Here is a 12,272-nt window from a genome sequence, read left to right as displayed (position 1 = left end):
CTTCCTGAGAGATTCATTTCTTATCCCAAGAATGGATGTATGCCTTTCTAAGAGAAATTCTCCCCCCCAAAATAAACAACCAGAATGGTAAACAAAAGCCAGAAACAGAAAGTGTTAATAACATCAGGAGTGACTGAGAGTAAAGACAAATTCCTTTAAGTCAGACACCCCCTTTTGTCACAAAAATACTCTTGAGGCCAAAGAGCTATGTGTCTTTGACTTAGCTGCTTTTTTTTATAGTCTCTATAGTCACAAGCACCTATTGGATTTTTTTGATGGAAAACACTACTTTGTGGACCACATCTTTGAAGGCTTGTTTTACTTGTTGATTCCTCAGGGTATAAATGAAGGGGTTCAGCATGGGAGCAACAGAGGTATTGAGAATAGCTACTCCTTTGGTCAATGAAGCCTTTTCTTTTGCAGAGGGATTAGCATACATGAATATGCAGCTTCCATAAGAGATGGAGATGACAATCATGTGAGAGGAACAGGTGGAGAAAGCTTTTTTTCTCTGACTGGCAGATGGAATTCTCAAAATAGTCCTGATAATATACATGTAAGATAAAATCACCAAGGCCAGAGTGAAGAGTAGAGTCACTAGAGCAAAGTAGAAACCAATTACTTCCAGGAGCCATGTGTCTGAGCAAGACAGTTGTAAGAGGGGGAAGTAGTCACAGGCAAAGTGGTCAATGACATTGGAAGCGCAGTAATCCAGCTGCAGCAGAAGCATCAGGGGTGGGAAAATGGTCAGAAAACCCCCCAGCCAGGCACACAACACAAGGAGGGTGCAGAGTTTTCTGCTCATGATGGTGGTGTAATGTAAGGGCTTGCAAATGGCCACGTAGCGATCATAAGACATGGCGGTTAGAATGTAAAATTCAGTCACTCCCATGAAGATAAAGAAAAAGAGCTGAGCTGCACAATTATTGTAGGAAATTGTCTTGTCCCTGGTAATAATAGCCACTAGAAACCTAGGGATACAGACAGTTGTAAATGAGATTTCTAAAAAAGAGAAGTTCCGGAGGAAGAAATACATAGGTGTTTGTAGACGGGGATCCACCAAGGTGAGAGTGATGATAGTCAGGTTTCCAGCAACACTTAGTAAGTAGGTGATAAATAAAAAGAGGAAAATTACTATCTGAAGGTCAGGATCATCAGTTAGGCCAAGGAGTACAAACTCCGTGATTATTGTATGGTTCATTTCCCTTTCTCTCTCCATCTCTCTTTCCAATCTTTTAAAAATACTTAAGGGAAAAGAATTAAAAAGAGAGGTTGAAAGCTATAGCTCATTATGATCCTCATTGACAAATGTCTATAATTTTAATACAGAAAAAGTTAGGAAATCTTCTCACAGGAAGTCATCACATCATTGAGAAAGGGCGAGCAAAATAAGGAATTTTTGCCTCATGTCCAGTGAATGCAAAAATGTTACCTTTTCTGTTGAATCATTCATGTGCAACATGTGTTTTCCTTCTTTTTCCATGTTGTATACACAGAGAGATTTATACCACCTAAAAAGGCAAGTAGATCATGTTAATTCTGTCAAGCGGTGAAAACAAAAATAACAAGACTATGTTGCAACTCACTAGTCTCTTTATATATAAGATCCCTGCGAGTGATTGTCTCAGCAAATAAAATATTAAAATTAAAAACATTATTATTAAATTTTAATGGAACTCATTTTTTACTATTAATATTTTGGGCTAGTTTTTAAGACAACGACAAAACAAAAACATTCTATGTATTATGTATATTTACTATGAGCATATAAAGTAATTCTTTTATTTAACAGTTAGGGATCTTATTTACTTACTGGTTTATCTTATAATTCCATCAAAATCTTTAACCTTGTTGTCTTGTTAGAAACATTTATGTGTGCCTTGTTAGAAACATATATGCTTATACAGACATACTTATTTTTGAGATTAAAGGGATATACAATATTTATTTAGTTTTCATTTTTCTCTAAAACACACATTGGAAAAATACTTGCCTTAATTCTTGGCAGCTCTGTCACTGGGATTGTAGTATAGTGTGTTTTCCATTTGAACTTCCTTCTTCCTTATATTATGCTTTATTGCACTGGATTTCTGTCCCCAGAGAACACACATCTTACAGATTCAGTCATCATCCACAAAGCTATTAAGTTACTTCCCATCTATTCAAACACTGGGTTTGATGTGGTATTCAGCTGTTTCTTCTTTAGATAGTCAAGTTTCTGCTGTGATGGACAGGGGGTAAAATCATTGCTTTTCTGTCACACACTAGCGAAGTTCACAGTAATTAGCTTTCAGTATTGATGTTTTCTTGTGAAGGCTGAAGCAAAGTATTTCAGGAAATAAAAAGTGAAACATGAGCGTACTTTTATACTAGTAAATATTTCTTTTTAGTAATCCCACATAGATATTTGGGAAGTACTATTTAAGCAGATAACACAGTATTGAGTATTAGGAATATAGATGCTTAGGTTAAATTCTATGTCTGACTGGTTGTACTTATAAATATCCAGTCTGCTTGCTTTTGACCTCATAAGATTTGAACTTGGGTGAACAAGACAAAATCCAGGTCATAACTCTGCTGTCTTATAGACCATGAGGAATTTCTCAAAACCATCCTCCAATATCTCAGTAGTCTTATAACTCTTCTCAACAATGGATCTCTCGAGAATAGTTATATTCATTTTAGTGCCCCACAGAGATCTTACAGTGTTGTCATTACAAAATATTTAGTTCTATTAATTGCTATCACTCCACATTTTATGCCTTCCTAATATTTCATAAATTATAAAAATATTTATGGGATCTGCTTTGTTTCAAAGCTGAAACTCATAACCAAATCATGTGTCATCATCTTTTTGAAATATAAATTTTCTATACAAGCTTTCTGATTGTTTCTTCCTAATCTGTATTATAGTATTTAGAAACAAAAATGCTATGGTGCTAAGTTAAAGAATAACCATAAGCTGAGCACTGGTGGCTCATGCCTGTAATCCTAGCTACTCTGGAGGCTGAGATCTGAGGATTTTGGTCTGAAGCTACACTAGGGCAGGAAAGTTGGTGAGACTCTTATCTTCAATTAAATCACAAAAAAGCTAGAAGTGGTGCTGTGTCTCAAGTGGTAGAGTGCTAGCCTTGAGGAAAAGGAGCTCAAGGACAGTACCCAGGCCCAGAGTTCAAGCTGTTCAACCAGTCAAAACAAACAAACAAAACCCCCAATCATGATTACCCATATATTTTACATAGTTCAATAGAAAGCTATGTAATTTAGTATTATTCTCATTAGTAATTATAATACATAAGAGCATCATCAATTTTATCCTTCTTGATATTCATGTTGGCTTGCACCTTTATTTATCAGTTCCTTAACATTCTAAGGAGAAATCCCACAAAATGAGAAACTTTCATTCTGTGAAACTTTGGTCAGTGGATTACAATTAATTCTTATTTTCAATGTGTGTGTGTGTGTGTGTGTTTGTGTGTGTGTGTGTGTGTGTGTGTGTGTGTGTGTGTGTGTGTGTGTGTGTGTAAACTAGTACTGAAGCTTGAACTCAGGACCTGGGCTCTGAACCTTAGCTTTTTCACTCTAAGCTGGCTCTCTACCACTCCCAGCTTTTTGATGGTTAAGTGGAAATAAGAGTGCCATGAACTTTCCTTCCCAGGCTGACTTTGAACTCTCAGCCTCCTGAGGAGCTAGGATTGTAGGCATGAGTTTGGCTATATTTCTAAAATATTTTGGCAATAAAGTATATGCAATATTATATTCAAGCTATTTTATATGCAAATATAAAACTAGTGATGTCTATTATATAAATTACTTAAAAGTTATTTAACAACTTAGTCAATCTATAAAAATTAGATACTAAATTTATATAACTAATTAATAGTTTATTTTATTTTTTCAGCCATTATAAGTATGACTGACAAAATTCAATGCATTTAGAGTATACATTTTTTTCCTTGCTGGTCCAAGAACTTGAACTCAGGGCCAGTGCAAATGTCCTTGAGCTTTTTTGCTCAGGGTTAGAACTATATCACTTCTGGTAGCTTTAGTGTGGTCTTGTTTGTAAACATTTGGGTAAATGCCCAAAGGTGGGATTGCTGGGTCATAGGGGAGCTCTATGTAAAGTCTTTTGACGAAGCTCCATATTGCTTTCCAAAGTGGTTGAACAAGTTTACACTACCACCAACAATGAAGGAAGGTTCCCTTCTGTCCACATCCCCTCCAGCATCTGTTGTTGTTAGAGTTCTTGATTTTTGCCATTCTAACTGGAGTGAGGTGGTATCTCAATGTTGTTTTGATTTGCATTTCTTTTATGGCTAGGGATGTTGAGCATTTCTTCATGTGTCTATTGGCCATACTTCTTTCTTCTTCAGAGAAGTTTCTCTTTAAGTCTTTCACCCACTTATTTATTGGGCAGTTGTTTCTTTGAGGATTTGTTGTTGGGGGATTTAATTTTTTGAGTTCCAAGTATATTTTAGATATGAGACCCTTGTCCGTTGTATGGCTAGTAAAGATCTTCTCCCAGTCCGTGGGCTTTCTATTGATCTTGCTAGCTATGTCATTTGCCCTGCAGAAGCTCTGCAACTTTATGCAATCCCATTTGTCCAACCTTTCTTTGATTTGTGTGTTTCCGGGTCTCTATTCAGAAAATTTTGGCCTGAGCCAAGGAGACCTAGGGTTTCTGCTATTCCGTCCTGTAATGTTTTCAGAGTGTCTGCTTTGACTTCGAGGTCTTTGATCCATTTGGAGTTGATTCTGGTGTAGGGTGATATATAAGGATCTAGCTTTAGTTTTCTATAAGTAGTTAACCAATTTTGCCAGCACCATTTACTGAAGAGGCTGTCTTTCTTCCATTCTATTGTTTTAGCTCCCTTATCGAAGATTAGATGGCTATAGGTCTGTAGGTTCATTTCTGGGTTTTCAATTCTATTCCATTGGTTCTGAGGTCTGTTCTTATGCCAATACCAAGCTGTTTTGATTACTATGGCTTTATAGTAGAGTTTGAAATTTGGTATTGATATTCCTCCAGCAGTGTTCTTTCCCTTGAGGAGTGTTTTTGCTATTCGGGGTCTTTTATTGTTCCATATGAATTTTTGGATTGCCTCTTCTATTTCCTTGAAGAATGAGGTTGGAATTTTGATAAGCATCGCGTTGAATTTGTAGATAGCCTTGGGAAGTATTGCCATTTTCATGATGTTGTTCTTTTCAATCCAGGAGCATGGGAGATTTTGCCATTTTTTAAGTTCTGTGTTGATTTCCTTTTTCAAGATTTTAAAGTTTTCATCATAGAGGTCCTTCACTTCTTTGGTTAAGTTAATTCCTAGGTATTTTATTTTTTGTGGGGCTATTAAAATGGAGTTGCTTTCCTAATTTCAGCCACACTTTTCTCATTGTTGGCATACAGAAAAGCCATTGATTTCCACACTAAAGCTACCAGCACAACTATGTTTATTGCAGCATATCTACCATAGCTAAGATATGGAACCAACCCAGATGCCCCTCAGTAGATGAATGGATCAAGAAAATGTGGTATATATACAGTGTAACCCCCGCTTTCACTATATTTGATGTCAGTATAACATGTGGAGGAGATGGGGACAAAGAAGTCGTTTAAGGATTCAGGTGGACCTGTTGCAACAATGAGAAGTACAAAATGTCATGTCAAAACCAGCTTTACAATGTCGGTGTGTGGGGGGGGAGGGGGGTATAATTGGGTGGGGGGAGGGGGGAGGCTGGGAAGGGAGGTGAAGGGTAAACAAAGGAGGAGGCTGCAATGCTTGGTAAGAAATGTATGCATTATCCTGCCCATGTAATTGTAGCTCCTCTGTATAGTATGTTCTCAAATAAAATAAAATAAAATAAAGAAAAAAAGAAAATGTGGTGTATATATATATATATATATATATATATATATATATATATATATACACAATGGAATTCTATGCCTCCATCAGAAAGAATGACATTGTCCCATTTGTTAGGAAATGGAAAAACTTGGAAAAAATTATATTAAGTGAAGTAAGCCAGGCCCAAAGAAACATACTTTCCATGGTTTCCCTTATTTGCAATATCTAGATGAAAAGGTCAGATAATGTGATGTTAGGAAAATGAACTCTTAGATATGTATTTTAATGTTTTTTTCTTTCATGCATGTGTTTCTAACGCATTTATAAGATTATTTCTTTGTTGCTTTGTATGTCCCTCCCCCACAGTATAACCCCTGCTTTAACTATATTTGATGTCGGTATAACTTGTGGAGGAGATAGGGAAAAACAAGTCGTTTAAGGATACAGGTGACCTGTTGCAACAATGAGAAGTACAAGTTGTCATGTCCAAAAACGAGCTTTACAACCTCGGTGCGGGGGGGGGGGGGGGGCAGGGAGGAGAAGGATTGGGATGGGGGAAGGGGGGAGGCTGGGAAGGGATGTGAAGGGTAAACAAAGGAGGAGGCTGCAATGCTTGGTAAGAAATGTACGCATTATCCTGCCCATGTAATTGTAACCCCTCTGTACAGTATGTTCACAAATAAAATAAAATAAAATATTAAAAAAAGAACTATATCACTTCTGGCTTTTTAGTATTTAATTGGAGATAAGAGTCTCCAGGGCTAGCTTCAAACTGTGACCCTCAGATCTAAGCCTGTGAGAAGCTAGAATTAAAGGCATGCCTATTTTTGGTTTCAAATTCCATCCTTCCAATGAAAAGGTGGGGCTCTGCTTCTTTTTTAAAAATTTATTTTATTTTAAAGGTGCTGCATGGAGGGGTTACAATTACATGAGTAAGGTAATGAGTACATTTCTTTTTGATCATTGTTACCCCCTCCTTTGTTGTTCTCCTACTATACCTTCTTTCTCCCACTCCCCTATGCCCCCCTACCTCCCACCCAAAATTGTAAAGTTCATTTCTAACATAGTGTCTTGTAGGTATCATTGTTGCAGTGGGTCATCTTGTGTCCTTGTTTCAGCATTTTGTTATTCCCCTTCCTCTCCCCAAATTATATAAGTGTATATACAAGATACAAGGCACCAAAATCAAATACAGTGACACCAAAGGATTTACCATAAAGAACATACAAAAGAAACAAAAAAAATAACATAGTACATTAAGAACAACAACAAAGAAGAACCTCTTGTGTCCATACCTTAGGGTTCATTTCACTTAGCATCATCTGTTTATTGAGCCATGTTTTTAGCCTGTTTTTTCTTAGTTTTGAACTGGGTATTGTTTTTTTGCCAGGGCTGGCCTGGGCTGTAATCCTTCTGTTTATGCTTCTGGAAGATGACAGTCACATGCTTCTATATTCAGCTTTTCATTAGTTGAGGTATAGTCTCATGAACTTTTTGTTCACGTCCTGGAAGCATAGTTCTCTCAATTTCAAGTCTCCTGAGGAGCTAACACTACAGGCATGAGCCACTGCTCCGGGCTAGTGTGATTTTTTTTGCAGTCATTCACATAAAACTATGTATTGATACAAGTTTCTTTACCCAGTACTGGATAAAGAAGCATTTTGACAGATAACGGGTCTACTTTCGAAGTAATACTTTTACCAACTTAATTCCTATTGATCAGTTTTATAGGAGTAATATTTTTACAAGTATCTTTCTCATCACAGAACCGGTTTCACATTCTGGTTATTCATTTTTTTTAGTGTATATTAATTGTCCTAAGGGGCTTCTTTACAGTTTTTCACATATACATACATTATATTATCAGATGAAACCCCTTTATTGCTTTTTCTTTCTTCTTCCTCCTAGGAGCCCCTGTTACCCAACAGCTTTCAGTGAGTTTTCTTCCACATAATAACTTAAACTCCCAAAGAATCAACAACTTATTTAATGAAATGGTAAATAAACTGAACAGACAGCTCTCTAAAGAAGACATGCAAATGACCAATAAATACATGAAGAAATGTTCAATAACTTTGGTCTTAAAGGAAATGCAAATCAAAACAACAATGAAATTTCTTCTCCAGTGAGACATGCCATGAACAAGACCATAAACAACAAATGCAAATGGAAATACAGGGGAGCAAGAACCTTCATACACTGTTGATGGGAATATAAATTAGTGCAGCAGTGGAAAACAGTTCAGAAGTCCCTCATAAAACTAAAAATAAAACAACCCTATGATCTAGTGATACCATCCTTGGGTATACATCTGAAGGAAAGTAAGTCAGGATAGCACTGGAACACCTATACATCTATGTTCATCAGCACTGTTTACAACAGCTAATGAAACATTGATACTGGGTGTTACTGGGGCCATCTTGGTGGGTAATAGGGAACTGGGTCTAACTGGGGTCATCTTGGTGTCTTGGTGGATGAAAATGAAATCCCACTTACAGGTGATGGGCATGCCTAGATTCCTAGAGGCAGAGGCGGAGATGTGAACAACAGGTTACTGGACCTGCCAGACCCATGCCATGAACTCGAGAGACTCTGAACTCTCAAGCGCCCTGTGACCCTGCCCCTGCCCATGACCCTATTTAGACCCTGACCACTTCAGCTGCCATTTGATGCCATGCCTTGTTTCCTGACTCTCCTCAGGTCACCATGGCGTCCCAGTTCAGCTCTCAATTATAGTTGATCTGCTTTATTGAAATTGTTTTTCTGCTCGTCCTTTACTACCCTTGTGGTTCAGTTTTCTAACAGCTTTAAGTGTATTCGAAGCTGCAACTTTTTGGGGGGGACATGTATCGGTTCACAGTTGCCAGTGTTCTATTAAAGACTTCCAATTGCCCTCTCAAAATGTGGCTTCTCTGTATCTCGTGACTGAATTCCCATATAACACTAAGCTATGGAAGCAGGTCAGATGCCCTACAACTATAGAATGTAGAAAGAATATGTCATTTGTGGGTAAATGGATGACAGTGAAGATCATCCTGTTAATTGAAGTAACCCAGGCTCAGAAGAATAAAGGATAAAGGTCTCTTATATAAAAAAAAATCAAGTGTGTGTGTGTGTGTGTGTGTGTGTGTGTGTGTGTAACACACATGATTATGATTTGAGGACTACATGGGAGACAAGAGAGGAAAAGAAAGAGGAAAAAAAAGAAAGGAAAAGGATGATGGAGGGTGAAGGCTATTGAAATACATTGCTTCTGCATGGAGAAGTCATTGGGAAGTTCATTGACGTTCTTGAATAATAAAGAGGAGGGAAGGGAAAAGAGAAATAAGGAGGGTTAATGTTAAGTATAATACATTCTCATATATGCATGTGTATAATACCATGGTGAAACTCTTGGGCACAATTAACATACACTAAAAAATAAATAATAGAATGGTAAAGCAGGTTCTATTTGAAGGGAATACCAGTGGAGGATTGGTCAAATGGAGGTCAAGGAGGGTGATTATAATACTTTATATACCTATGTGAAAAATGGTTGGATAAAAGGTGAAAAAATGCAGCATAGATACTCACTAGATACTACATTGAAAATGAACTATAAAACTTGTTGGGGAGGAGAGCCAGGAGGGAAAAAATGGGGAGAAAATGAGGGAAGAGGTAACACTACTCAAAAAGAAATACACTTACTACCTGACTTATGTAAATGTAACCTCACTGTGCATCACCTTTACAATAAAAATAATAAAAAACAAATAAAATATATATGTAAAAATAGAACAATGAAACCTGTTGAAATGGCTGTACTAAGAAGTTTGAGAGTTTTAAGGGAGTCAGAAGAGCATGAATTTGATCAAGATATTTTGTATGGATAAATGAAATATCATAATTTAATCCTCATATAACAAATAAAGCTAACAAAATATAAACATATTTTTATTATTTTCTATAATTATTTTAGGTGACTTTCTTTAGAGAAATATAAAAATATATTAATTAATTTTAGTAATGGTAGAAAGGTCCAGTCCTGAGTATTTACGCTAGTATGTATAAAAACAAATAAAATCAAGTGAAAGCCCATGCAACAATAGTTTTCTCAACAGTAACCCAACAATAACTGTCAAAATTCTTGTAAATCTCTAAGCTACAGACTTTCAATTCTTTCAGTAGTCATCTACAGTTTAACAAGGAAGTGAAAAAGAAATGAAGTAAAAGTAAAATGATTATATCAAATAACTGAGAATTTCTTCAGAAGGAGATTAGAGGATCCTGTTTAGTATCATGAAAAGTATATGGGCTTACTGCTAAGAGTCAGATTGAACACATGAGTGGGCTATTCAGTTAATTTTTTTTTTAGATATTTCCTATTTTACTTTTGTGCTATTACTGGAGCTTGAACTCAGAGCCTTGTGTTCTTGCTTGGCTGGTTGGCTTACGGCTATTTCTCTACCCCTTGAGCCATACCTCCAGTTCTTCTTTCATGGATTTTTGACTGTATATGATAACTTTTCAAGCTCCTATTTCTCTGATTAAAATATTGAGAGTATATTTGAGGACTGAATGAAATTTCATGACTAAATTTGCTCCATAAATGGTATGACATTCAGTATAACTGTAGCAATTATTTTTTTTTTCTTGAGCTGTGATCAATTCTAAGGTTTGGACAGGATATCCATAGTATTTGTGATTTATTAAAGACACTATTCTCTTCAATGACTAAATATTTTCATATTTGATCTACATTAGTTCTTATTGTACACTTATGGAAATTTTAACATTATCTTCAAATAAAGTATTGAAGGTCAGGGAGATTTATTAAATTTCAGTAATTTATAAAGCTAGCAACTTCTTTATTTGGGTCTCTACTTGAGTTTCCATGACATTTTTAATGTGATAATTAATTACACTGAAGTAAATATGCTCATATTATTAATTATTTTGATATGTTTTTCTGGAAGTATTTTTTATCATGATAATGGTGCTCAGACACATAAATTCATAAGTCTGTTTTGATTGCTTGATGTCATACTTTATATGAGTTATAAAGTTTTCTATTGAGGAATTTTAATCAATGAGTGCATAGAGCCAATAAATAGCTTCAAGAAAAGACAACACAGGGATACACTGAGAATAAAATAAAATCTGAAGTGAAATGTCCATGCAGGCATTTGTGAGGTGGATAAAAGACAAAGTTTTATAAACACTTTTTGAGTCTTCACAGTAACTAGCATTCATTCATTCATGTTTACACAAGTTCATTTATGCTTATAAAACACTGCTTTATGAACCAAAGTTTTGAAGGCTTCTTTTACTTGCTGGTTCCTCAAAGTGTAAATGAAAGGGTTCAACATGGGAGCAATGGAGGTATTGAGAATGGCCACTCCTTTGGTCAGCGAGGACCTGTCCTTGGCTGAAGGCTTGACATACATGAAGATGCAGCTTCCATAAGACATGGAGATGACAATCATGTGAGAGGAACAGGTAGAGAAGGCCTTTTTCTTCTGGTTGGCTGATGGAATTCTCAAAATGGTGCTCATGATGCCTATGTAGGACAGAATCACCAAGGCCAATGTGAACAGCAGAGTAATAAAGGCAAAGTAAAAGCCAAGCATCTCTAAAAGCCAGGTATCTGAGCAGGAGAGTTGTAGAATGGGGAAGTAGTCACAGGAGAAGTGATCGATGACATTGGAAGCACAGAAATCTAACTTAAGGATGAGCATGATCAGAGGGAAAACAAACAGAAATCCTGCCAGCCAGGAAACACAGACCAGCAGGATGCAGATTTTCTTACTCATGATGGTGGCATAGTGCAGAGGCTTGCAGATGGCAACATAGCGGTCATAAGACATGGCAGTTAGAAGAAAAAATTCAGACACACCCATGGAGAGGAAGAAAAACAATTGAGCCAAACAGTTGTTATAAGAAATGGTTTTGACTTTAGTAATGATTGACCCCAGAAATCTAGGCATGGAGACACTGGTGAATATAATTTCCAAGAAGGAGAAATTCTGGAGGAAGAAATACATTGGAGTCTTCAGACGTGAGTCTAGTAGGGTGAGCGTGATGATGGTTAAGTTTCCAGTGACACTTAGTATATAAGTTATAGATAGAAAAATGAAAATGACAACCTGCAGCTTTGGATCATCTGATATGCCCAAGAGTACAAATTCTGTGATCGTAGTGCGGTTTCTCATGCCGAATATATTTCCTCCAACAAAACCTATTGGTGAAAAGAAAATAGAAAATAGAAAGGAATTTTAAAAATTATTTTAAAATTTTCTTTCTAAATATTGCTTTAAAATATTGTTAGTATTGTCAATGAAATGAAGATATGGGCTTTTTTCTGTTAGAACAACTTATGTTCTTTCTGATGAAAACAAAAATCATATGTACATCCTGTGTGGAAAAGGAAGTATGTGCACAGATCTG

At 36.3% G+C, this 12,272-nt stretch overlaps 2 protein-coding genes across 2 annotated transcripts; both read right to left on the bottom strand.

Moving 5' to 3' along the window:
- Positions 1–259: 259 nt before the first annotated feature.
- Positions 260–1,219, bottom strand: LOC138837423 (olfactory receptor 6C3). The gene has a single exon (XM_070036209.1). The coding sequence runs from the start codon at positions 1,217–1,219 to the stop codon at positions 260–262; it is 960 nt and encodes a 319-aa protein (XP_069892310.1).
- A 9,879-nt stretch (positions 1,220–11,098) lies between these two features.
- LOC138837420 (olfactory receptor 6C3-like) lies at positions 11,099–12,037 on the bottom strand. The gene has a single exon (XM_070036196.1). It carries the CDS (start codon positions 12,035–12,037, stop codon positions 11,099–11,101), a length of 939 nt encoding a protein of 312 aa, XP_069892297.1.
- Between the last annotated feature and the right edge of the window lie 235 nt (positions 12,038–12,272).

The sequence above is a fragment of the Dipodomys merriami genome, unplaced genomic scaffold (assembly GCF_024711535.1).
Source record: "Dipodomys merriami isolate MVZ:Mamm:240054 unplaced genomic scaffold, mDipMer1.0.p SCAF_10, whole genome shotgun sequence".
In the NCBI taxonomy this organism is placed as follows: Eukaryota; Metazoa; Chordata; class Mammalia; order Rodentia; family Heteromyidae; genus Dipodomys; species Dipodomys merriami.
This window is presented reverse-complemented; position numbering and strand designations above follow the sequence as displayed.

What these genes read in the sequence shown, in the direction of transcription:
- LOC138837423 (XM_070036209.1), bottom strand. Translation starts at nt 1,219, where the DNA reads ATGGAGAGAGAAAGGGAAATGAACCATACAATAATCACGGAGTTTGTA.
- LOC138837420 (XM_070036196.1), bottom strand. Translation starts at nt 12,037, where the DNA reads ATGAGAAACCGCACTACGATCACAGAATTTGTACTCTTGGGCATATCA.